General features: G+C 42.2%; 2 protein-coding genes across 5 annotated transcripts in view; one reads left to right on the top strand and one right to left on the bottom strand.

Moving 5' to 3' along the window:
• Positions 1-21645, top strand: part of LOC146987226 (semaphorin-3F-like) — a 56343-nt gene extending 34698 nt beyond the window's left edge. The window contains exons 4-18 of one of the 4 annotated variants that reach the window (XM_085776348.1): positions 75-194; positions 1515-1604; positions 3317-3410; positions 6347-6466; positions 6675-6814; positions 8049-8163; positions 13634-13703; positions 13796-13940; positions 14142-14364; positions 15504-15592; positions 15744-15785; positions 16705-16862; positions 17255-17322; positions 17625-17758; positions 18930-21645. In XM_085776348.1, the coding sequence (XP_085632474.1) occupies positions 75-194; positions 1515-1604; positions 3317-3410; positions 6347-6466; positions 6675-6814; positions 8049-8163; positions 13634-13703; positions 13796-13940; positions 14142-14364; positions 15504-15592; positions 15744-15785; positions 16705-16862; positions 17255-17322; positions 17625-17758; positions 18930-19382 (2061 nt within the window). In that variant the 3' untranslated portion in view covers positions 19383-21645. Of the gene's footprint in view, positions 1-74; positions 195-1514; positions 1605-3316; positions 3411-6346; positions 6467-6674; positions 6815-8048; positions 8164-13633; positions 13704-13795; positions 13941-14141; positions 14365-15503; positions 15593-15743; positions 15786-16704; positions 16865-17241; positions 17323-17624; positions 17759-18929 lie in introns of all 4 variants that reach the window. The other 3 variants (XM_085776347.1, XM_085776350.1, XM_085776349.1) reach the window with 3 other exon arrangements.
• Positions 1-27777, bottom strand: part of comtb (catechol-O-methyltransferase b) — a 216197-nt gene that overhangs the window by 48110 nt on the left and 140310 nt on the right. The window lies entirely within an intron of this gene.

Here is a 27777-nt window from a genome sequence, read left to right as displayed (position 1 = left end):
AGTAAAATAAGACCATGAATGTGCCTATTAGACGTTTATTGCAGTTTAATTTACTCCGGTCTTTGTGTTTCCAGGAGGAGTGTGCAAACTTCATCCGTCTGATCGAGCCCTGGAACCGGACTCAGCTGTACGTCTGTGGGACAGGAGCTTACAATCCAGTCTGTACCTTTGTCAACCGTGGACGCAAACCTCAGGTTAGGACCAGAGACCTGAACAATGTAGAGCCCGAGGAGTTGGCTTCCTCCATCTGCATCCTGAATGGCACAGCTCAGCCTCCCCTTTTCTTTCTCTTACCCAAGCTCTGACTCACCATCCACCTTACATTCGGTTCACTTCACAGTGATTTTTCCTCCATCATTAAGCCTGCTCATGGTACCTTGTCACTGCATCTGGCAAAGCAGCCAGCACCTCTTCACCAGCACACAGCTGTCGTCCCCAATGAGCTGTTAAAGCTACTCTGTTTAGTCTCAGCCTCTAATGGGACCGCTTGAATTTCCTAAACCAAACCAGGCATCACTACCTCGCCATACTCCCCTTTAACACCTCACTCTTCTTTAAATATCACACTTGTTCCCTAATGATGACCAGGGGACTTTTTAAAATAGGAATAAATAAAAAAAAAAGTAAATTTCCCACAGGACTTTTCCCTCGAGGATCACAGAACAGTGCGGAGAACACGCGGCTGGGAGCGCAGCTTCCACAAGCCCCTTGTTGCGTCCGGATCCTAAATGAACCCATACTAACGAAGGGCTTCCATCCATTCACTCACCTATCCATCCGCCCCTTCATGCCTCCATCCAGGCCACCCGCCAGCCTCCACCATGTGAGACGTTGGGTAATTGGAAGTGGGAGCTCCCATTATGGGGTGCCAGTGGAATGTTCCAGTTCTAGTCCATTAATGAGACGGCTGTTATTTTCTCCGTCACACTGAACAGACAGGTCTGAGTCGTCCACCCCGTGAGCAGGGGGGGGGGTTTGGCCATGATTGCAAAAACATGAAATGATAAACTGCGAACACACACCCTGACACACGTAGGGAGACTTTTTGTGTCATAGTTGATTCAACATTCACATGAATTGTTGTCATTTGATTAAAGCGCTGCAGGGTATGTGCACAGGCTGCATTCTCAAGAGCTTCAAGTATGAGCCTTGTAGCGTTTGTAAACTTCAACAGTTTAATGTTTTGCTTTGGCAGCAGATTTGAAGGGAACGTATGTAGCATACTGTGAGGGCCTTTAGTGACTCAACCACAGGATACAGAACTATTATTGTTGCCTTTTCCACCATCTGGTCAAATAAAGCCACACACATTCCCTGCACAATCTTGCACGCACATACATTTCCCTTATGCACTTAGGCATTTTATTAATTTCACAAGTATTGGTGTGGGGAGTTTCTCATCGTGTGTGGAAGTCAGGACAGATCCACACATCCTGCAGGGAGGTTAAGAAGGTCCTTGCTCCTCCGTCATCAGTGGCGTAACATCCAGACTGTGTTGCTGTCTCCTGTTTTAGACGTCCATGTATCTACAGATGGCCCAGGCCAGAGGAAGGGCTAGCCGCGCAGCCGAACCCAGCGCGGTGCACGAGACACTCGGACTAAAGGTGCGATGTGGGCCCTGTCTGCACCGCAGCCCTGCAAACTGCTCGGGCTCGTGGTCACCAGCAGCATGCTCCCTGTCTTTGTGTCTGAGCACATTTTGTCAACACCACCTTTCACTTGACCATCTTATCTACGTAACATTTAGCATGCATCCTTTCCAGTCCGTGCACACAGTCTTCATCGTTTTGTGTCATGTGGAAATGCATTTAATTTCATGTCATTTTCTCACGTGTCTCACTCGTATTTTCTTTGTGTGAGTCTCATTGTCTGAGAAACCTTTTGTTATACGTCATTGTCCTTTTTGTGCTTCTGCATTTGCGCTAAATGCCATATTTTGCATGAGAGCGGGATTATCCAGTGGAAATGGCTTTTCAAAATTCAGTTGACTTTTGCTAGGGACACATTTAATTACACAGGCTTTCACCCCTGTCCGACGCATGGCATATTCATTATTTATACATGCATATATTTGAATGACAAACCGTCCAATCATTCATCCTGCTTATTTGAGACAATGCAGGATGTCCCACCCATCAGTCCCTCACCCCACCGAGCCCTCCACCTTCTGTAGGAATGTGGTGCAGTCTCTCCCACAGAGGCAACGGGACTAGTCAGCATCTGACCCACTCCCACAGCAGGCTCTGTTAGCCCAGAGCAAACACCAGCCATCTGTAGCCAACTAGCTGTGCAGCAAAGGAAATAAAAGAGCCACATACTTGAACATGTCTCCACTGTTTGATCGCTCCAAGCACTTTGAAACACAGAAAGGGACTTTTGAAGAGCATAAGAGCTTTAGGTGAAGTGGGACACTTTTTAAAATGTTGCAACTTTTTTTCTCATCAGATTTTTTTTTTTTAATAAATTGCAACTTTTATAAAGGGTCATGTTTTACCAGCAGGGTTGTTAAAACACGTGCAGGGCACAGTTTCCCTCTGGTACACATAAATGTTTGTGACCTTTTTTTACACATCAACATCTGGCGTGGCTGGGACTGGGCTGCCAGCACCTTCGCATTTGCACATGTGGTGATTTTAATCAAAGATGAGTGGGGAACTGAGCAGGGCTGTCTGTGTGTATGATGCAATGAAGTGAGTTTGGCCCAGTGCCATATTCTCTTCCCCAATTTAGTGCCGACGGACAATGACAGAGATGTCTCCGTCTCTGTCCCCGTCGGGAGTGAAAAATGGCGATCGGACATGCTCTGGCCTGCGAGGCGGAGCTACAGGACATGTCATCGCATGCCACTGATTCATTTTCCCCTTCTCTCATGCACAAATTCCTGCCTATCACCTATCAGTGCTTGCGTGCAGCGGTGCCACGAGCTGTGAGCATCAGTCATCCAGCCTCCATCCCAGGCTTGTTTTCACTGTGCTGGATTACAGGTGTCAGCAGCACAACTGCACAGCCATAGGCACAGAGAAGCTGAGAGATATTTGGCATGCAGCTTATTACGGCGGGAGAAGCAACCCTAGACACATTGTTTTCTGCTGTAGAGTGGCATGGAGATGGAGTGGATTAGGAATTCCTTGCTTTTCCCGCATGTATTTTTCTGTATGAACACACGCTCATTATTCCAATACTTCATCCCCCATCAGGCCATATAGGTCCCACAGGAGGAAGAGAGGGAGCTCATTTAGCCTACACAAGGGAATCACTGTGACAAGATGAAGAGTGCTGAATTTATTGCTATCTCCATATGATTTTTCCATTTCAGGAAGAAATCTTCCATCTGGAGCCAGGCAAAGTGGAATCTGGGAAGGGAAAGTGCTCCTATGACCCGAAGCTCAACAGCGTGTCAGCTTTGATCAGTGAGTATCGTCTGGGTTTGGTCACTTGAGGACACGGTCCAGCCCTGCTCACTGTAGGTCTTCATTACAATGGCAATCTCATCCCATATGGATTGTTCATCTTTTATCTCCTGTTTCTTTCTCCGCTCACGATTTATATATTTTTTGTCCAGAAAGGTCAAGCCAAATGTCGTCTTCCATTCTGCGCTTATTTCCCACAGTGAGCTGCTTAGTCTAATGAGCCTAATCATTAAAATCCTGAGCAATTTTTCCTTGTTAGGGTGGAGCAGAAAAACATGTGCCTATTAATATTTGAATCTTCCACTGGGGAATTAATGACTTCCAATCAAAATATTTGGGAAAATCTTTTTAGTTACTGCGTCACTACTTATAAATGATTTTTTTTTACTCCCACATGACCAGTGTTCACAAGTTCACACAGCCATATTTCCTATTAAAGGGATAGTTCACCCTAGAATGATATTTCGCTCATTATCTACTCACCCTCATGTTGACTAAGGGCTGGAAGAAGTCTCAGAGTCCTCCGTCCCTTCTCTGAGTTACAGGGGGTCTTAGCGTAGCAGTGCATTTCAAGGCAACGGTTGTAAAGGGACACCAGAGCTCTTCGTAAAAAAACACACACAAAAAAACATCCAAATACCTCCATGATGCTCGTATGTAATGTCCGTCTTGTGCTGAAGCCCCAAATTGCGTAATTGTCCCGAAAAAAATTAAATAAGTCCACATTCCAAGCATGTTTGTAGCATTAGCTCTGTGTCTGTTGTCCGGTCTTCCGCTGCCAGCGCGCATGCGCAACCAGACTGAGACTCGAGTCGGTCTCAGTGCGAACCTTGCGCATGCGCGCTGGCAGCGGAAGACCGGACAACAGACACAGAGCTAATGCTACAAACATGCTTGGAATGTGGACTTATTTAATTTTTTTCGGGACAATTACGCAATTTGGGGCTTCAGCACAAGACGGACATTACATACGAGCATCATGGAGGTATTTGGATGTTTTTTTGTGTGTGTTTTTTTACGAAGAGCTCTGGTGTCCCTTTACAACCGTTGCCTTGAAATGCACTGCTACGCTAGACCCCCTGTAACTCAGAGAAGGGACGGAGGACTCTGAAACTTCTTCCAGCCCTTAGTCAACATGAGGGTGAGTAGATAATGAGCGAAATATCATTCTAGGGTGAACTATCCCTTTAAGCCTGAAGTTTTTTTTTTTTTACATTTGAATGCTCAAACTATCATACTAACAAATCATTATAATTCATAAATTATCATAATTAAAGTATTACAGTATAATATTGGTCCCATTTTCCATCCATTTACATGTACCTGTGTTATAATGTGGGGATGATCGTAAGGGAAAATACCATAAATAAATTAGGTGACCTACATTAATTGAGTTAAACTTGTGTACAGTATATTTCCATTACGGTTCGGTATCTATCTATCATGCTTCAGTAAAATAATATGTGACAAGGCTCAGTCTGGATACTGTAGCTTCTCATCTGCTGTAGTACTCATGAACCAGTGTCCTCTGTCCCTTTGCCCAAGGTCACTCAGTCAGGTCCAGACCCCACAGTTGCCACGGGTGAAAGCCGATCTCTGTGCGGGGTGAGACAGCGGGTGTAAATCACTGGCACTGCTTTCCCACATTAGCGCGGTGCCAGCTGACCAGTATGGAACCAGTGCTGTCATCCAAGATGGATTTACCTCCCACCTCCACCAGTTAGCATCGTACAAGGGACGCTGTTGTTAGTGTTGATAAGGATTAAGAACCCTGTACCACAGCAATAGATTTACCACTGACCACTAACTGCTTAGCTCTCCACCACATTAGACATCCTATCATCCATGGACATTTTAATGATGTGCCATCAATCTCCATGTAGCACTGCCGAGGACCATGACATTGAATATAATGGTGGTCGGGCAGTGTTTTTTGTTTCCCCTGCTCTATCTCCTGCTGTCTCTGTACTCCATCCTGAGCTCTGACAGTCACACCTGCTCTCCGTTGGGGCCCTGACAGCAGCTGGAGGACCAACACCTTGCCTTCCTGTGGCTTAACAAGGCTGCTGTGTACATTTGTCAGTCATGCACACATGGATGTGCTCAAATTTAATGTGTTTATGGAGTGTGTGTGAGGGCTGTGTGAACACTGTGTTTTGTAAATGATATATTTTACATCTCCTGTATCTTTTAATGATATTCTAAAAGGAAGAACAATTACAAGGAAAATAGAGCCAGGCAGTATGCTGTGTTTATTTTTATTTTTAAAGATGGGAACCAGAGGTAGAAAGAATTATAGCAAAGACAGCAGAGGTATACAAGAGGTTGTTAGTTTCCACAGGACATTCCTTTTAACGAATGCTAAACAGGAGGAAGTAAATCATTCATAACTGAAAACTAAAGTAGAGGCCTGTATTGCAGTGAAATGTTATTAAGGAAATTAAGTGTAATCAGTTTAAAGATGTTGTTATCTGCCTTAACATAAGTAACAAATAGCATGTCAGGCTAACTAGCTTACTACATGCACTGGTAACCATAGGGAAAAGGGCATGTTATTAGCTAACTTCATTATCATGTGGTTACAAATGATCAGATTCAGCCCTGATTTTTCCTACAGCTCAAGACAAACTTGGTTATTGTCTCAAGTACTTTTATTTTGGAAATCACTGTTTGCCATCATTACTTGAATGGAAATTTAAGGAAACGAAATTATCATTAAGTATAAGTCAGTCATGAATTCATGAAATTAACAACAGCATGACCGCTGTCTTTCTAAATGAAAGTGAATGTTTTTTTAAGGAATGAAGAGTCGTGATATTTGCCTCTAAATATACTTTTTGAAACAAAAGTCTTGGTATTCTGTGCCAAGGGTGGCGTTGGAATAATGTCAGACTCAAGGAATTTCACTGAAATGAGCTGTTTTCTCTCTTTCTCAGACGGCGAGCTGTATGCTGGGGTCTATGTTGACTTTATGGGAACAGACTCTGCCATTTTCCGTACTTTGGGGACAAAGACTGCCATGCGAACAGATCAGTATAACTCCAGATGGCTGAATGGTAAATGTCCTATTTAGCCTGTAAACGATACATAAGGCTTCCATCCAGTTTATACATAGTTTTCTTGAATGACTTTATAATATACAGTCCAAAAAGGGCTTCAAATGCATATGACATATAAGGAGCCTGGAGTTTGCATGTGCTCAAAATCTTTCAACAAAACAGGAAATACTGACAGTTCATTATTAATGCGTTCCTCTCCCCACAGACCCCACTTTCATCCGCGTTCACCTCATCCCCGACAGCGCAGAGAGAAATGACGACAAGCTGTATTTCTTCTTCCGGGAGAAATCCTCCGAGATGGGCCAGAGTCCTGTGACCCAGTCCCGCATAGGACGCATCTGCCTGGTGTGTACACAGCGAGGAGTGTGTTTGTTTTAGGGTGTAAACATAATGAAAAGAAAACCTGCATCAATATGAAAAACAGGCTGGAGTCTCCCGAGGCGAGTCACCCACTGCGTTTGAATGTTTACGGGCGCGGGATGAGTATTTGGCCAACGCTGATGTGCTGGAATCCACATGTGTCTTTAACCTTCCTGTCTACAATGCATCCCTCTGTCTGTGAGGTTGCCCCCTGAGCTCTGACCCTGTGATCCCCTGACCTCTTCTCCCTGGTAGTCCTAAAACACTTGAAGCTTTTAGTGTACAGAGAAGAGCTCACAGGCTCTTTTTAAGTCCCTCTCAGTCACACTAGACGTCCTCCACAAAAAGCCTGTGTGCTGTGGAAATACGAAGTGAACCGAGCCGTGAAACCAAATACAACAAAAATGTCTCTGAAAGCCTATGGGGCATCTTTCCGAGCCTACATCATGTATATAATGTAGGTGGAGATGTGCGTGCATGTGTGAACATTACAGCGGGTATATGAGTACGGGCATGAGTGAGAAAATGTGGCGTACGTGTGCTCGTCGCCTCAGCTGTTCGCTGTTGTATTTATTTGAAGGGGTCAGGCACTGACCCGGCACACAAACACTCATCCCTCTCTCAGCGGGCTTGGCCTCAGCCTCCAGAGACCCGGGCCTGTCATTCTTACCCCACCACACATCTGTATACTCTTACTGCCATTCTGCGCACCCTGCATGCCACCTAAAACACACTGAGCCGTACTGTAATTACACTGGAACGTATGGAAACATTTCAACCCCCAGAATTGCAAAACTCTCCCTCCCTTTTAAATTGAAATACAGAAATATGTATGATTTCTCATTAAAGGGTGACAGTCGGCGAAGATGGTGGTTCTGGAAGTACATACTGGTTTCAGCTCTTTCTTACTGGGATGAATTCTGGCCTTGCTCCAGCACAGATGGACGTGTCTAAATAGGAGGAGACACTGTTACACATCTCATCCCCTCCTCCCTCCTTTTAGCTTCCCAGTTTTGCAAACCAACATGTTAAGTGTGTGTGTGTGTGTGTGTGTGTGTGTGTGTGTGTGTGTGGGTGTGTGTGTGTGTGTGTGTGTGTAAGTGGGTGTGTGGGTGGCTCCACCTGGGTTTGTTTTCAGTCGGAGGACAGAGGAGGATGTGAGTATGAGCAAGTGATGGAGCAAACTGTTTCTGTGTCTTCTCCACCCTTTCACACGCAGAATGATGACGGAGGCCACTGCTGTCTGGTCAACAAGTGGAGCACCTTCCTGAAGGCCAGGCTCATCTGCTCGGTGCCCGGCGCCGACGGCATGGAGACGCACTTCGATGAGCTTCGTAAGTACGAAAAACCTTTAGAACGGCAAACAGATCATGCTGTGGTCCCACTGACTGTTTTCAGATGAAGGGGTGATGGGAAGGTCACTTGGTGTGGGTGTGGGTGTTGGAGGGGGGATGTTGTATAAATTACCTTGTCAATCAAACACACTGCCAGAACTGTGACGTCTTTTTCTTGGATTTCCCCGTTGGAGGTGTTTCTTCTTTTTCTTCTTCCCTCTTTCTTCTTCCTTCTTCTTCCTCTCTCTACTTTCTCCTTCTTCTTATTCTTCTACAGCTTTACAAACATATATAGGGGTGATTTCATTATCAATTAATCTGAAGATTGAATATTTATAGATTGTGATGTAATGCAGTATGATGTTTTCCAATTTATCTTTTATATCAGTTTATTTTCTTTTAACTCAGACATATTTGTATTGCAGTGAGGCTAGAACTAGAAAATCCTTTGCATTTCTGAAAACAACACATATTATTGATTATTAAAGATAGTTATTTTTCTACCCACTAATCAACTAATTTTCAAACAGTTTTTAACACCTTATTTCCTGAGACCTAAACCATGGGACCAAACATACTGCACATCAGCAAAAGTTTGTGTCAATGATTTTTTTAAACAAAGAAATATGACACCTTTCCAAAAGGATTAGTTTTATGTATTGGTTTTATTAATAGATCCTTGGCCAACAACTTTTGTTACATCCTGTTTTTTCTAAGGAAACCAAATACTATATTTGTGTCGTTAATCATTTTGACAGTACGTATCGTATGGCAAAGAAAAAGTACAAAAATGACACAACTGGATTTATCTCAGACATATTCATTTTCAGGTTCCTGTCACGTATGATCACATCTGAAATATTAAGTAGAGAACAGTCCACTGTGGGATCTGATGTTTCTACTACAGCACCTGTCAAGGCTGCACTATACATACACATATACACACATTATACACACTCATACATCAGGGCTCAGTTTTTCGCCCATATGGCGGTCCGTTCCCATCATATGGCCCAGCATTACAGCGCGCTCTAATGCGAATGACACACACAGTCCCACTGCTGTAGTTGTCATCTTCTTTCAAGATGTCTTAGACAAAAGTGTCTGTTTTTTTTGTGTGTGCAAAGGAGAGTGGGGGGTGTGGCCTGATGGCGAGGAGATCAGATCACCGAGCAGGAATGTCTGTGACTGTGTGAGACTATGAGCCTCTCCAGAGGAATCTCTTTCTGTCTCACTGGTTTAAAATAGAGCCACAGAGTGATAAGGGACTGATGCGTGAGGCTACTGTTACTCTTGAACTAATCTCAAGAATGAAAAGTGCCATGTCTGTTGAATCTGATGGTAGTTTTTTTTTGTCTCTTTATCTCGCTGACACGCTCATTGCTTTTACCTCAACCTGCCTGTTGTTTTAAAAGCTGTTTTGTTTTGTTCAGCCACTGCAAAAGTGACACACACTCGAAAAACAATGTGGCCTTTTCATACCTGCAGCTACTTCACCTAAATGGCATGAAAAGGGGTTCGGAGTGGGAATGGGCTTACTTTGCCCGTACAAATCAGAATTGTGTCGTTACTGGTCAGGTCAGTGTTGACACAGGCATGCGGAGCGGCTCTGTGGGACGGCTGGAGAGTCGTCATCTGTTGGAGCTGATGAGGATTGTCAGGATTTTGCCTGAATAAGGCTGTAAATGTGTAGTGGAACAGACTGGTGAATGAACTAGGACAGGCATGACAGCGGAGACATGTCCAACGAGAGGAAAAGACACATGCACACGCCAGTTTGCAGAGCAGCCATCCCTGCCAAGGACTACTAGAGGAGACAGTAAATTGGATATGATTGAGTTTCATGCTAATGGCTTCACATTTACTGTCTAGTTTGAATGTTTATAAAGCTGTGACTGCAGGGTTTGTCTTTACACAGGCAAAGTGGAGATTTTAGGATTGCACAAGGGTAGATGGGTCTTTAACTACTACACACTAAATGTAGGTCATTAAATGATTCGTTTGACATTTTGGGAAACACGCTTATTTGCTTTCTTTTGCCAAGAGCTAGATGAAAAGACCGATATCACTCTCATAGTTGAACAAGATGCCACAGTCAGCAGCAAGTTAGCTTTCAGGAAAAAGACTGGAAACTCTGGAAGCAGCACGTCTGGGACAACCTCACCAGCACCTCTATTGCTTGATTAACCCTTTGTGTCTTATTTTTTTAATCTGTTCAAACACCAAAACATAAAAATAATATATAACTAGCACCCAGGAGAGGAGGTCACTGTGCCTAAGTAACAAATAATTCCAAAATCCCCAAGCTGTCTGTTTTATGCCTCACATATGGATGAAACAAAGCAGATATATCACGTTAATTTAGGAGCTAGATGTGGCGGTAGGGGCCAGAGCCTGGCAGACTCGTTCCTCCAGTTTTAATCCAGGACAAACTTAGAAACTTAAGTTTGCCACATGTGAGTGAAAACAATCTTAAACATTCCCCTTTCTCTGAAGCATTTTATTAAAAATGACGAAGAAGTTATAACTGAGAAGCTTGTTGAAATGTCCAGACCAGCTGTATTCCTGGCAAGGTACGCTCTTTTGTAGAATTACATTGTGGCAAAGCACATCTGAGACCTGGGGAGTTTTTACAGTTGGAATATGTAACACTTATTGGCTCTATCTGACAACTTGTACCCAAGTGGCCCACATTGACTTAAAACACTGTAATAATGCTTTTTCCCCCCAGTAATAATCACAAGAATAAAAGAGACAATTGCATTTTAGATGAGGTCTGCGTTTGAACAAGTTTCTGATCAATAGCTAAATTGATGTAGAAGCAGAGGGGAAGAAAAGAGCGGGAGGAGGGAGAGACAAAACAGATGAAACCCAAGGCTGATCAAGCAGAAATTGAACATTTCTTTTGAGGAAATGGCATGTATGGGCGGCAGAGATTTTATGACCATACAAGTGCAGTGAAGACGGCTGTGGAGTCTGGAGCCTTTCCTGGCTGTTAATAACATGTAAGATCCCCTGGAGCTAAGTCGTCACTGCCCTGTCAGGATAGCTTTTATTGCAAATCACGTAGGGTTTTTTCCCTCCGTGTTTCCTTGAAGCCGTGAGCTGTTTTTAGCGACGGTATGTGATAGCTCCGTGATGGCCAAGTTTGTCTGCATTTGCGCGCACTTGCGTGTTCTTGCGTGCAAATTGTTCATTTCTGCAGTACAACAGCTGTATGTCATGTCAAGGATCATCTGTTGTGTGACACCCATGACAGACCCTTGTGCTGGGTCCATGCTAACCCATGACCGTTCCATTGCTCCAGCTGTGACAGCTGTGGAAGATGGCACGATGGTGTGTGAGTGTATATATCGGTGTGACTTTGGGGAATTTGCACGAAGGGACAATGTGGCTGCTGGGTTCTCAGTTTTATCATTTTCTCCAGGAAGACATTTGCAGTTGTAGACCATCCCTAGTGGACGGTTGGACATCTTCTCTAATGTGGACAACTCCGACAACTCAGATTTAAGACAATACTCATGTCGCCCATGTGTCATTTTTATCTGCAAAGCAGTTTGACAGCTAATTTCTCATGCTGGTCTACAAGGGACTGTGAGATCATAAATCTGAATCTGTGTACTTTTTTTCCAGATCTGATCAGTTCGCCTCATGTTTCACACTTTCCAAGAATTAATTGTCATATTTTTTAGTTTTTCTCCCTCCCTCCCTCACTCGCTTCTACACTTTTTTTTTTGATTGCATCTTTACGGTCATGTACCTGCACAACTAGGTTAAGAGAACATTCGTTTTCCCTTGAAGGCCTTTGTCCTATTGTAGGCAATGAACAAGCCTACCGGGACTAGTATTTAGGTCACCCACCGAAGAGGAGAGAGACTTATCACCCATCACGTGTTTAGCTCCTCTGTATTTGTTTCCTTGGACCTTTCCCTCAGTATCAACAGTCATACTGAGGGAAAGATCCAAAGAAACAAAGGATGATCTAAATCAGGCAGCGTCCCATGTCAGAGCCTTGCAGGACAGAGTACGTGAGCGTTCATGATTTACAAGCCTCTAGAATTGGCCAAAAGAGTCTGTGATGCAGTTCTCTTTTGGGAGTGGAGAGATATTTCCTTTCCCCCAAAGTGGAAGACATAAACTATGGATGCAGGAAGAGGAGAATCCCTGCACATCATGCTCACATTTTCTGTCTCAAGAGGTTCAGAAATGACCCTGCTTCAGTTCAGACTGTCGAGAGCCAGGCTGTTTGAATTCATAGCCCTGCTGTGTCTTATGTTCGGGCTCAATTGTTCTGTTTAGGATGGTTGGGCACGGTAGCCTCTTGAGGTTTCTGTTTCGGTGTGTTATCTTGTCAGTAAAGGCTTCACCTGACATGTCATTCCCGAGGTGATGATTCAGTTTCCTGTTGCACAGTCGATTGCAGGATATGGGAAACGTAAGAGGGCTTTCTGGATCGAAGAAGTTTTTACCTGTTATTAGTTCTGTTAGACTGTTGGCTAAGGTTTCTCTACCTTTTATTAGCTTTTAAGCAACGCTAGCAGCATTACTCTAGGGATAGCAATGTTGGTCTTATGGTAAGTCAGTTGGTTTTATGTGTCTATAATTATTTGATTACATTTGGTTCATGATTTTGTCCCGTTTTGGAAGAATAGCTTTTTACTTTTACCTTTAATGTTCGAATTATTGTTCAATACTTCCATTTTTGACCAAAATTCAAGAACTTGAGCTCTTTTTAAGTTCTGTTACCACCACTAATGTGCTGGTACCATGACCTCACCCTTATTTTGTTTATCCTACACCTCTACATCCACAGCTCTTTGTCATCATTTGTATGCTAAACTAAGATGGTAAGCATGGTACTAAGAGCAGCATGTTAGCATAGTCATTATGAGAAAATTACCATCCTGACATCCTTGACTTATATTTTGTTTACCCCACTCCTCCCTCTGTGTAATATTTGTATGTAATTATTGTTATTATACCATCTTAGCAGAGGTATATTAGCATAATGAGCATTATCAAGTCATTATAAGCATGTAAGCATTCTGATATTAGCATTAAGCTCAAAGCACTAAGCCTGGCCGCTGCATTAATCACATCCACATTTACACAAACATTTAAGAAGCACAACAATTCTCATGTGAACCCTGACCCTTTTTCTCATGGTGCAATTATGGATTTCAGGGACTCACAAAAGCATAAAGACACAGCCCAAGAGCCCATTTTGCTCATTATCCAAATCCAGTAGTGGGTACCATGTGTTTCCCCCCCAAAGATGAGGACTCAGCCTCTTTGTTAGTGCACAATTCCTTCCAGGGATGTATAGCCTAAAGGTCTTTCTGGCTAGGAGTGGTTGGATTGATTGAAAGCTGTGTAAATATTAGTAAAGAAGAGCACTTATGGTGCAGAGCGTGATGTTTCCTTCACTTGCTCTTTACACTGACGTGGTTTCTTCTCTTTTTTCTTACAGGAGATGTTTACATACAGCCAACACAGGACACAAAAAATCCTGTGATATATGGAGTCTTCTCCGTCTCTGGGTTAGTGTACTGTAACAGATGCTGCATATGCACAACAGTAATAATAGGCTTGAGATAAATTTTCCTGACTTTTCTCTTCTTCCACTTCACAGATCTGTCTTCAAGGGCTCAGCAGTTTGTGTCTATTCTATGGCCGACATCCGCATGGTTTTCAATGGCCCCTTCGCCCACAAGGAGGGTCCTAATTACCAATGGGTGGCCTACACTGGGAAGATCCCCTACCCTCGCCCCGGCACTGTGAGTCTCACCTCATACTAACCCTACACATGAAAATCCCACCACAACAGTGTTTTCTCTCTGACTTTGACTTCAAATAGAAACCATATGAACAAACTAAATGAAAAATATTATTTTAAGACTCTCAATGTTTATTTCATATGATTATATCCATTTATTTCATGTATTCTCAGGCTGTAAATGCTTCTGTTTCTTCCTCAGTGCCCTGGCGGTACTTTCACCCCCAACATGAAGTCCACTAAAGACTATCCAGATGAAGTGATTAACTTCATGAGGAATCATCCAGCCATGTACAATGCAGTGTACCCAGTGCACAAGCGCCCCCTGGTGGTTCGGACCAACGTGGACTATGAGTTCACAACCATCACTGTGGACCAGGTGACAGCAGCAGATGGCAACTACGAAGTGCTCTTCTTAGGAACTGGTGAGTCTTTTCTAAACATTGAATTTCATTTAAAAACTAGGGAAGGCATCAGATCTCTGCTTTTTGTCTGCTTGTGAAATCATCAAAGCTTTTTTAGAGTTATTTCTAAGCTATTACCACGAACATGCAGTCAGTCTCTACCTGGCAACCCTTTGATCAGCATGAGAATAGTGAGTGACAGTGTCAGTGGGAAGCTGAATAATGGTGGAAAAAAATCCCCCCCTATGGAAATAAATCCCATGTAAGTGGAAGGCTTGTCTCCTTTGCAATCATTTATCATTAAGAGAAAAGCATTCTTGCCTTTTGTGCTTGAGTGGAAATTTAACCAATCAAAGGGTTTGTACCTCGCTCTGTTCACATGAAGTAAACAACAGGAGATTTGTACCTGGAGGGCAGGGGTGGATCAGCAGCAGGAGGGAGAGAACAGAAACACAAGAGGAGGAGCAGGAGGGGGGTTACAGTTAGTATATCCATCAACTTAATCTTGCCCACCGGTGTAAGAAAGATTATGTTTTTTTTTGCATGTGTTGAACCTTTAATAAGACCTCAGGGTGACAGCAGCAGCCACAGCACAGCATGCAGCCCTCACAAGTTGCGTATGACGCCTCTTAACTTGCTTCTTTGTTCATCTGTGCATTACGGGGCGGACACTAATGGGTTTGTATGCGACGGCGGCCACTATGGAGGAATGTATGTCCTTTGAGCTGCTGTCAGAGGCAGCCATTCAGCCGTGTGTCGAGGCTCAATGCAGGAGTCATAATAAATCTCAGGTGCCCTGCACACAGGAATGCTGAACTCTTTCCAGAAATCAAACATGCCAGAGAAGTCCAGGGGATGTCTTATGGTGTCCAAATGAATAGATCAGGGTAAGAATAGAAGCTGAGGATGACAGAGGAAGTTTGTCATGGTGGCGGCACTGAGTACACTAAGTGGAACAGAGCCTCACGTCATTGAAGAAAGGTTAAACTGGAGAGAACCACATGACAGAGGTGAAGAGTACAGTGCAGCCTGTTGATATGAGGATTATCCCTTGTTGGAGGTTGCTGAGAGAATAAAATGGGAATCCAAGGGGCTGTTGACAGGCAGAAGGGTGAGATGTTGCAGGTGTGTAGCTGACAGGTGTGTGTTGTGGTCCGCAGACAAGGGGACAGTTCAGAAAGTCATTGTGCTGCCCAGAGACGATCTGCAGACAGAGGAGCTGGTCCTGGAGGAGGTAGAGGTTTTCAAGGTAAGCTTTTCTCTTTTCCCTTGCACTTCCATATTTGTGCTCTATTTGGCATGTACTTCACTCCCCTCCCTCCTCCATAATACATTTCTTGTGCTGCCTATCTATTGTAAAGAAAACACAGTGCTCACTATAAGTTATTTTCTCTATCAAGGTTCCTACTCCAATCACAACAATGAAGATCTCATCCAAAAGGGTAAGCATGTGTGTGCAACAGATTATCTTAGCCTTTGCCGACATATAGAGAAAAAAAAAAGAAAGAAACCACCTTCCGAAGGCAGGAAATGATTGACACTGTTTGGAAAGGTCACCAGCTCCATGTATACAGCTGTGCTTCCCTGTTGCTTCATAATTCACATAATACACGCACGACAACAGGGAGACAATGAGGAGAGAAATGTGGAAAAGACATTAAAGTTCAGCATTGTCTTTCAAAGTGAATAAAAGACTTGGCCTTCCCCACATGTAATGACATCAGTCCTCAGACAGAGAGTTAGTATTACACACAGACTGCCAGATTGATGAATTTGAACAGCTGATCATAAAATTGATGGCAACCTGATGGAGATGAGCTCAGTATTCTCGCAGATGATCCAGAGCTGCTGCTGTTTCAGCACAGAGCACGACCATATTTTACACTTATCTCATTACGTCCGTACGGGGTCATCAAGTCTTCGACTGGGAGCAAATACTGTTACGTCTGTATTAGAATGTAAAATTTAATCCCACTGAATTTATAGGATTTAAACATTTTACTTGGTGAAGCAGTTACCCAAATCCATGTGGTCTTGAACAATTTCAGAGGCTTTTACACTTCCTGATTATATTTAAGGATTCATAAACATAGAAAATTGCAAAGCCTTTAAGTGTCCAAGCCTTTCTCAGCAACGAGGCATCTTTTCGCTTGACTTTGCATTTTTTAGATCCAACTTGAGCTCCCTGAGTTTTTGCAACTCAAATGCAAAGGCTTTGACTTTTTATCTGAATCCTGAGACCTAAAAATACACTTGGAATGAAGTTTCGACTGTTCAGAATTTCATTAAATGCATTTTTTGGCTCAATTTCAGTTTCATATTGTTGTCCACTAATGTTTTTTCCCTATTTTCCTTCAACAGCAACAGCTGTATGTGTCCTCCGTGGTGGGGCTGACACAGCTGGCTCTCCACCGGTGCGATGTGTACGGCGAGGCCTGTGCTGACTGCTGCTTGGCCAGAGATCCTTACTGCGCCTGGGACGGCAAGTCCTGCTCCCGTTACTCTGCTTCACAGAAGAGGTAAGCACCAGCAGCAGCGACGGCACGAGTTAACACTAACTTCATAACTAACTGACTGACTCGACTGCTGTGTTGAATGAGGAATTAGACTGAAGGGCTGAATGGCTGTTTTAAATGGCTCTCTAATCTTTTTTAGTGATATGTTCATCATGATGTTTGGTTGATCTGTTGTGAACAATACACTAATGGTTATACTGTATTATACTATTATACATGTTAATTTCCATATTGCATTGACATAATACTGTATGATGGGCTGTTGGTTTGTGGTCGTCTCTGTTTGAACTGATCACTTCACTGGCTTCATGTATTATTGAATGGCTTTGAATGGCTCGCAGTTGCTTTATGATGTTTTCTCTCCTTATTCGGCAACACTGGTCTGACCCCTTTAGACGTAGCCGGAGGCAGGACGTCAAGTACGGGAACCCCATCCGCCAGTGCAGGGGCTTCAACTCCAACGGTAAGATACATGATCCTAAACCTCCACAGTTGTCCTTTCTGCTTTTATTACCTCTATTTCTTCATTAATAAATTCAGAGGATTGGAAATAATGAAATGGCTCATTGTTGCCAAACGGTTCAAGGTTTCCATTGTTATGTGGCTGTAATGACCGAATGACTGACAGCTTTATGGTAATCTGTAAAAGCTGTGTTGCTTGAAGGACTTTGATTTTTACCACAACTGAGATTTTTGGTCCTGAGGAGCTCATGGTAATGAGAGTTTTGGTTGCCATGGAAATCCCTGTCTCTCTCTGCCCTGCAGCCAATAGGAACACTCTGGAGATGGTGCAGTATGGGGTGGAGGGAAGCAGCACCTTCCTGGAGTGTCAGGCCCGATCTCCACATGCTGTCATCAAATGGCATCTGCAGAGAGACAACAGCGACCGCAGGAAAGAGGTGAGCAACCGCACCGTTTATACTCTCAAAGTTTCTGCTTATATAAGCCCAGGGTGTTATGGAGTAGTTTAATATCATTTGAATTAGCTTGAACTTTTCTGACATGAATGTGTATTTCCACAGATCAACATGAATAATTTCTTTTGGACGTACCCACCACAGTATTTCATTTTATTTTGTTACTTTGTAGTCATGGAGAGCTGGCCATGTATACACCACATGACACACATGAATAATGAGCCCAGTGTGATTCTTCTCAGGTTATGTGTAAACATGATTAAGTGGCTGAGAGTCTGATTGAGCGATGCCTGGTTTCTCTTGCAGACCTCCACTGTCCTTAGGCCCAAGGGAGGGACATATAAAGGAGAGCTGTGAATAAGCCCTCCACAATGATATACAACCCTGAGGCACTAGTTAAAGTTTTATTGTGTAGCTATGTAGTGTTGCTGCCTGTCTTTTATTGACTATTCTGTTGGATGGTTTCTATTCCCAAAGGCAGAGCCGACTTTGCTGCTGCCTTGCACATCGAATTTAGAGCAAAAGGAGCTGTCATCACCTATTCAGATTCCTGAGTGTAGATGCAAAGATAGGAGTGAAATCATGGCATTACACCACTCCTTACTGCCTGATTACATTTGAATTAATGTTTTTCTTTTCTTTTCTTTTTTTAAAATAAAAGATTAAATTCATGATGCAGTCCAAGGTAGAGGGACTGGAAATGAATATGAATACATTATTTCTATATTGACAGACATTAGGCTCCAAACAGATTCGTACAGCGTCCAAGATTTTTCTGGAATAGTCTTTTCTCCCTTCCCTCTGTGACCCATCATCTGATTGATTTATGTGTCCTAAAACATTACGCTACTTCTTCATAACTCAGTTAAATCAAAACTGTATTACATTATATACATATTAGTGGAAATAGGATCTTTGATGTCAATCAAAGGAAATGTCCTTAAAAAAGGTTGTATAATGAAAAGAAAATAATATATAAATAATATAATGAAATTTTATATAACTTAACCAGGATCAACATCATCAGATTTAGACCCAAGCCTGTTCTAGTAAACTGATACACGTTGAGATTGTCACTTTGAATTACTTCAACCCAAATGCACATGTCACACGTTGGGTGTTTGATGAGCTGTTTGTCCCCCTGTCTCTGCAGATGCGCTCTGACGGTCGGGTTTTGAAGACAGAACAAGGTCTGCTCCTGCGGTCTCTGCAGCCCTCTGACTCCGGCATGTACCAGTGCACAGCTACGGAGAAGAACTTTAAACACACGCTGGTGAAGCTGCAGCTGGTGGTGCTGTCCAGTCGGGCTGTCAACAGCGTGCTGGTGGAGGGCGCGGGGGGACTGGTGCCATCTTCCCTCCACTCCAGCAGCACCCAGTGGACCCCCAGTGCAGGCCAGTACAAGGACCTGCTGACCATCCTGAGCCAGCCAGAGATGAGCCTGATCAATCAGTACTGCCAGGACTACTGGCAGTTTGGAGACCCGCTGCTCGGAGCCCTCAAGGCCAAAGACCTGAAGGAGCTCAAGGAGCAGAAGAAGCCCCGCAACCGCCGGCATCATGGGGAGGGGGAGGAGAATGAGGAGCAAGAGGAGGTAGAGACATGAGGAGCCCAGCTTTGTGTCTGAAACACCCTCAACCACCTTCCCCCACCACCCTGTGAAAACTGGGAGAGACTCATTGAGAGTAGCTACGTGAAAAAAAAATCCACAAACCAGAAAAAAAAGCAAACTGAGAAAAAAGAGGCTTACAAACAAAACCCCATCCTCTCAAACAGTAAGATATATGATACACAGTATTTATTGTAGGTTGTATATAGCATCATTCTGTGGATTTCTTTGTACTTATAGAAAAAAAACATGCTCTTTGTGTATAGGTACCTTTGGGGCAAATATTATTGTTATTATTGATGTTGTTAATTTTATTGTTGCTGTTACTGTCATTACAAAACTCATTTGTCAGCATCATATGACCTTTGGCGACTGTTTGGAATGTGTTATCAGGCATGTAAGCTGTTGGGAGCGAGCTGCAAGAGGCTCTCTGTGACGGGGAAATGAGTTGTTGATAAAGGGGTGATGGGATCTCTTTTGTTTCTTGCTTGCTTTGACTTGATGCCAGGACTCTTATTTCTGGAAACTTCAGGAATGCCGGTGTCACAGCCTCCTCGTGGCTGCATGCAGACAGAGACTTAATAACTCAAGGGGACCATCAACACGTGGTCCCTATTATTCGGGGGAAACAGTTCTCTCCCCACAGGAACCTATGTTGCGATTTGGCCTTTTAATAGAAAACTGATGCTTGCCCTTTGTTTTTGTTTTTTTCCTTTATTTCATTCTTCATTTGAGGTTTGATTTTAAAATGATGCAGCTTCTTGCTGCCAAGAGGCTAATTCTGATAAGGTGAAGGTCTTGCTTGTACTCTACTGTGAGTAACCTTGAGCTCCTTCTGGCCGTAAACGAATTCAAAAAAGAGACACAAATGACAAAATCAAGCATCAGATTGTTTTTTTTTTCTTCTTTGATGAAATCTGTCTGGCATTATAATGGCATATACAGTATAACGCAAACATCCTTTGAACTGAGAGTGAGGTGCAATAAAAGGGGTCAAGGTTTTGCACAAAGGGCATTATTATTTTACTTTCAAGGGACATTGGCTGGGGCCAAATGCAACAAGCACACTTGGGCAAGGTATAGGCGACTTTTGTGTAAAAACAAAACCAGTTCAAGATGAAAGAGGTGCCCAAATCAGGCAGCAGTTGTCAGCTCTGAGCACACAAGACATCTTTTGTTCTTTCTTCCTTTGACATTCATATGTGGAAAAAAAAATTGCCCATATACACAACAGAGCATTGTAACAATGTTGTGACACTAACCAAAATATTGGGAAGCTGGCTTTCATTGTGTGCATGAACCTGTATTTGTACTGTAATTCTGATAAGATACTGTGTGGTCGTTTTTTTCTGTTCTTCATCTCTACGGGTGTACAGTATGGTCGGAGGGACGATCTCAGTGGAGCAACATGGGGAAAACAAATGCTTTAAAGATGCCCTCATTTCAACACACCCCTGTATGAAACACGATGCATTCTTCCATTGGCATAAATTTACCTCTGGCAAAGTGAGATGATCTTGTTTTATGTGTTTGGACAGCACATAATAGCACAGCAGTGGCATATTCATTACTTAGAGTAAGGCAGTTTGGACTTGAAAGTGGTGATATTAAGAACTGAGCAAAGGTTATATTGTTGTAATAAAAATATTCGTACAATAGATCCCAAGATGTAAATTAATGGAGCGTGTTGGATGAGACTATACAACTTTAACAGCTCTTAGCACACCTGGTCTTGCTTCTCTTCATGTTGAATGAAAGTCAGCATGAACGCCTCTGGGAAGCCGCATCCATAATTCATACAGGGGTTTCCATATCTGCTCCTCAAGTTGGGATTTGTCTGCATTCCCAGAATCAATCACAGCTCCTGATCGTCTTCTCCAAACAAGACCAGGGGTTTCTACAGCAAAAAAAAAAAAAAAAAAAAAAAAGCAAAGAGAGGTTGTACAATTTGTTGGTATTTTTAAAAATGTGTCTTTAGTTTTTGAGTGTTTTTGTTTGTTTTGTATTATTTTGCATCATCAGACTTTATGAAAAAAAGAAAAAACACTAAATGCACAGAGGTGATGTTATTGTAATGACTTGTGTAAATTACTTTATCTTCCCTTTCCATTGTTGTTGCTGACTAATAAATTAAAGCTCTATATTTTATAAGAATGGAATGCTCCCCCCCTTCATTGTGATTGGCTTGATACTGGATGTTTTCCATGTTCTGCCCAGAACCCTCTGGATCCTTGGAATAAAGTTATACCTGTTAAAGAGATATGTATGCACATTTGTATAAAACTTACACATTGCGTTTGTGTTTGCAATGACACACCTGAAATGTCAGACATCACATAAGAGAGGACAAAGGAAGAGAATAGATTTTAAGTGATTCCACCTCTGGGCCTAATCCATATGGATTATAGAAGGACATCATAATATCAGTTGATGTCATATGAGGCTTGTTTAGAATTTAAAGGTTCATTAACTCAGATATTCCTCGCTCGATAATCATTCATCAGGTTGAATATATTCAAAGATATTTTATCTTTAACAAATATCAAATGAAAACATCTGTAATGAAGTATAGTAAAATGAACAATTGACAAAAATGTTATTGTGCATGTATAACATGAGTTTTTATTGATTTTAAATTGTCATTTGTTTCTTTCCCTACAGAATAGCGTAGGATGAGTCAAAGTCAGTGACAACCAATCAGTCTTTTTCATGGAGGCCATTTTGACGTGTCACAGTAGGAAGTATAAGTATGAATATAAATTACAAGTAGGTAATAAAATTCCACTTCCAGCACATTTTAATACTCAAGTTACAACATGCATATCTCATTCTCATAGAGAAAGTGAAAATAAATGTATTTGCGTTTGTGCTCTAGGCTCATATAAGCGATGCCTGAGGTTCTCATGTTTACTGTTGGCATCCCTCTGACTTCAGGTGCTGGATCTTTCAGAGGAAGTGGTCCAACCTTGTGTAACTTCATGGCTGCCAGAAATGCAGTCGAAAAATAACATTGCTGAGTCTGAGACAATTTGGTGAGTGCTGCTAGAATTTCACACAAAAGCTGTCCATATTGGGCCATTATGGACCACCAATGTAAGTGACATCTGTTGTACAATACTTCATGACTTTCTGCACTCCCAAGATCCCTGAGTCATCGGGATTGTTTCCATCTAATAATGACTCTGATGCAATATATGATGGGAGTTCACAAAGGCCAATCTGGCTCACTGCACCCGAGGGATAAGGGCTCTTGTCAGGTCAGAGCAGTGTCAGTCAAGCTCATCAGAGTTTCTGCACCTCATAAAAGCCTTGATGGCAAAGCTGACCCCAGATCAGCCCAAGAGTGACTCACATTCTCCCACAACAATCTAGGTCAGGAGTAAAGTGGCAGAGAAGAAGAGTGGAAGAGAAGAAAATGCCCATTTGGGACGGAGCAAAAGGAGAGAAGTTTGCACTGTAGAGTTCATGAATATTACCACATGACAGCACCACATGTTTCACTGAAGCCACAGAAACACATTGGTTCAATAAACACAGAATAAAACTGATACTGAATACAGCACATGCAGCGTTTTAGGCACAAAAATAAAACAAGAAAGCTTTCAAAAATAATGAATAAAGAGTAAAATCAAATCTGATCAATATTCACTGTGACCAGCCCTGGCAGGTAGGTTGTTCCAAACATCTTGAGGAACTTTTCACAGTTCATCTGTGGATTTAGGCTGTCTGAGTAACTATAACTAATTGTTATTTTCTTGCAAAATATTGCCTAGTTTTCAGTACTCAAGCCAATAAACATTTATTTGATCAAACTTTAAGTAAAGAGCTTACCGCAGCTCAAAGACATGCACTCTCGGATGACAATTTACAACACAATAATGCTGTAGATATTCCATATTTTTGCTATTTTCAGTAAATAATATGAAAATACCGAACTGCTGGCCACGCTATTTTGTTGCTCTCAGTCCAAAGCCAATTTATTCTTGCTGAAAGATGCCAAAGATGAATATGCACTGTGGTGTTTATCATCCAGTGCAATCGTACAACTCAATTATATGTTTTAATAGTTTTTGGAAGTCTATTTTGTATCTCAAAGGAATAAGATACAAAAGGCTACACAGATAATACTTACAATGATCATTTTTTGTTTTCACTTTACACTCAATAAATGACACAATAATTTGTAGACTTAACGTTTTAAGGGGATATTCTAGCCAAACATGTTGTTTTATGAATGGCTGGTGTTGCATTACAAGAGCTTCAGTCATCAGCTATGGGCATAATAGGCCCCCTGGGTAGTGCTTCATCTCCAGGATGGTTTGTAGTGAGGAGAAGGGTCAGAGCCATTGGTTACCATGCAAACTTGAGTAGAAAAGACGTGATAAGAGGTAAGAGTTGGTGTTGTGATCCCTCTCTACAGCTGTTGGTGGGTAAAGGAATGAAGTATCAAGCTTGAATTGACATTTCTAACAGACTTGTAAGTAAAACAGCTGTTAATACTAATGCCGACTATGTATGTAGCAATGGCAAAACTTACAAATGGCTCTAATCTCAAGATCTTGCTGAGATGATGGTGCCCTGGCTGGGGAGAGATCCTCCAACAGCTGTACATGAATAATCACTGTTTATTTCTTAGTCGGTAAGTATGTCATCGATCACAGTGCTGGTGAAAATGTTCTGCTTATTGCCTGCTTCTTCTTTATCTTGTTCCAATGCATTAGTCTGTGAGTGCTGACACTGACTGTCAGGGTGTGGATGCTGACTGCTCTATCTCCTCACTGATGTCAGCCTCTAGGAATTCGCTGCTGGCCACCAGTTGTGTGTCTGCCTGTTCTGTAAACACAGATTTACTGTTTTTAGTTACTCAGTTAATGTTGGAAATCATTACACAAAGGACTTTGGTCATATCCTGACTAACTGATTTAAATGTCATTTAAGATTCATATAGACCTACCATAATGTTGTTTGTTATGTTGCTATTCTTACAATTACTGCTTTTGTTTTGCTTTCTATTGTCATAACATCAATAGATGGGTCGGGGATGTTTCTTGTGCTTCTGGAGGACATACAAATATTAGAGTAAAATATGATGTAATATCACATTTCTTTTAGAGGCCAGGATATAGGATGTAGTGACCAGAATCAGACTGAAATAAAGTATTCTCACTCACCTGACATCTTTTCTTGGGTCACCCATTATTATTCTTTTGCAGCTATTATCAATGCAGTTTTTTCAACACCTTTAAGACTTTTTAGCAATTCATCTGACTTGCAGTAATGAAAGTGTATCTCAACACAATGGCATCACTGACTGGTGCATAGGCTACTCAGTAAATAGTAGCCTGTGTTAAAACCTATGATCTGTAAGCTTTACAAAATATTTATTTTTATGTTTTTTCTATCTTGCTGTCAACCCGCTGGCGTATTTATGATGGTTTGGTTGTGTATTAATGTTGTTTACACTTATTTCATGTAACTGTATTCAGTCCTGTGTATACTCTTGTTGTCAATAAAGTTGTTAAAAATATATATAAATAAATAAATAGTAGGCTAGCCTGTGTTATAGCCATGCATAGGTCCTATGTGCCATGTCATTCTTTTTTTCTTTTTTTTCTTTTTTAGGTCAGTTTAAAGTTGAATATAGTATTGGTTACTATCTACCATGACGTGGCTCTTATGAAGAATTAGTTACAGATGTTTTGGTCAAAAAACAACGAACAAACAAACAAACAAACAAACAAACAAAAAAAACAGTAGCGAACAGGTAATGATGATCTCGGCCAATCAAAAACGCTTTTATTAGGAGCCAATCCCGGCGTGCTACATAAAATACGTAGGCCTCCTGCGGTTTTCTGGCGGGATGTCAGTATTTTGGTTTTGTATTCCAATATGTTTGTTGCAAAAGTAAATTATCGTGCCCTACATTGATCCCTGGTGGATACGATGCTAGCTGTTTTGTAATTTGCCGCAATTTTGCAGAAAAGCAAAAACTAAAAAGCAAAAACTTTATTGCATGCATTAGCTACAAATGGAGGAAACAACATGCCCTGGGATAAAAACACATGTCTGTGGATTATCTGACGTCTGGAGCCATGGTTGACAGTTTTAGAAACGAGGGATTAAGGTAAGAAATGTGTTTTTATATATTTGAGGAGTTTTGCATCAGCTGTGTGAATGTTTGGTGCGGAAGGACGAGAGTGGGAGACTTTTTTGTGTTAATTTCGTGTCCGAGGAGTGCTGCAGAGCTGCTTTGGAAAGCTTTAAGCTTTTTGTCTGTGTCTGTGTCTGGATGGTCAACAGGGGTGTGTGTGGGTGCTGTTGTTTTGATTGACATATGTCTTCACTGAGAGAGACGACCATGATAAACTTCATTGCAGTCAGTGGTGATGTTCATGTTGGTGGATACTTGTTGTTTTGTATGGGCACAGGTGTGTTTGATGACTGCGGGGTGCTACCTGTCTTGGCCTTAATAGAGATGGCTGTTCACCTCAAACCTTGGTATTGTTGTTTTTCTTTTGTTCTTAGTTGTTTCAGCATCAGTTCATGAATGTGGACAGTTTTGTCTTGGGCTTTGACCCAGTAAAACCCATTTAGTGATTAAATAGTGACCTTTCCTCTGTCTTCTGATGTCAGTCTCTTTCACTGTGTCCATCTGTCTCCTCAGTATCTTTCACTCTGTTTTTACCCTCTCTATCCATTCCCTTGTGTCTCCAACATACACTATTTGTCTTCCATCTCTGTTTTCCATTGTGTCTACCAGTCTATCGGTTCAATACAGTGGAGCAAACCGACTCTGTGACATCACTGGTTATTGTACTGCAAAAGGGTGTCATCCTCGCTACACAACAGAAAACAGAGCTTCTTTGTTCATGTATATATGTTTACATTTGTTATGTTTTTTTTTTACGGTTGTGAAAACACATCGACTGTGTCATGTCCACTCTGAGGGACAGTAGCCTACTGTTACTGTCTCTGCTATTAGTCCAGTGCCAGTAGCCTGACAGATGCCACCAATCCCACAATGGTTTCAGGTCATTTTGATAATTTATCAAAACAAATGTGAGCTACTGATTAATTAATACCAAAGTGCTAAACATAGCAACTTTCTAAACATAATTTTTTTCTCACATAGAAAATGTCACAACAAATGATACATGTGAATTATTAACAAGGAAAACATGTTCCCTGAACTCTCAGACCAACTCAGATGCTTCAATATTCATGTGAATGTAAAACATAATGAGCAAACCAGAAGAAGCACTGAAGCACTGTTTTCTATTTGCATAAATTATAAATAAGTTCAGAAAAAAATCATTCTGGGGGAATTGTTTTGTAGTTTTTTGTAGCTTTAGAAATAAGTATAATGCGCTGAATGCACTGTAGTTTTATTAGGGATCTGAATACACAGTACACTGCATCTTGTGTAGCAAGTGTACTGTACTGTAAGGCCGTCCTACAGACAGATGTTCATCTACTCGGCTCAGCCTCAATGACACATTTTAAAATGTGGAGATGAGAGCATGTCTGGAGGCTCCTTTTCAACCCAGCATGGGTTTGCTTCAGGACGCAGGAGGCAATAGGTCAAATGGTTTGGAAAACCATCACAGGGCCTTTTAGCCGTCAGATGACACATGTTGTCGCCTTCTTCATTCCTCCTCATAGACAGAGTTCTGTTCCCTCTGCTTATCTGATCCCTGCAGCCGAGCAGGCGAGGGGGTATAATAGTTCTGAACGGGGGGCACAAATATTCAGGGTCAGCCTCCCTCACAGTGGCTCTTAAAATTATATCTGCATCATCACCACATCACTTGTTATCCAGTCACCTCTGTCTCTGATTCAGACACTGGCTAAACGCCAAGAAGCTGATCCACATTTTGGAAATGCAAAACTACTCCCAACAAAGGCTGACCCATTAGAATCTGGCCAGACATCTCTGTCCGCCTTTCTTCACAGCACAACAGAGATGTATTACTGTGGGAAGTTATCTCCACAGTGGCATATCACATGATATAATGCCAAGCAGTGGTATCACTAACATCACGCTATTGACTTTTCATATGTGGAATCCAGCTCGGTCTTATCTTGGAGTCTGATCGTGGTGCTGAGTGGCTCAGAGGCAGCGGTGGCATTCTGTGGGTACCGGTATCTGCTCTGTCTGCTGCACGAAAGCAGTCGGACACTTACTGCATTGTTGGGGCAGAAACTCTGAAGTCAGACAGCGAGGGACAGAAGTTTGGCATGCTGTGAAGCTAGGTCTTTGTTCACAGGCATCCTTCTGAAAACCTACGGACTTGACCACTGAAACTAAACTCAGTCCACTGAAGAGATGGTGAGATGACATTAATTTAAGGCAGTGTTTCTCAAGCCTTTTCACCGTACCATTAAAATAAAA

Source organism: Trachurus japonicus, chromosome 5 (genome assembly GCF_045865225.1).
Source record: "Trachurus japonicus isolate A0001 chromosome 5, Traja_1.0".
NCBI classification, from domain to species: Eukaryota; Metazoa; Chordata; class Actinopteri; order Carangiformes; family Carangidae; genus Trachurus; species Trachurus japonicus.
The sequence above is the reverse complement of the archived record's forward strand: the minus strand, read 5'-3'. Positions and strand labels throughout refer to the sequence as shown.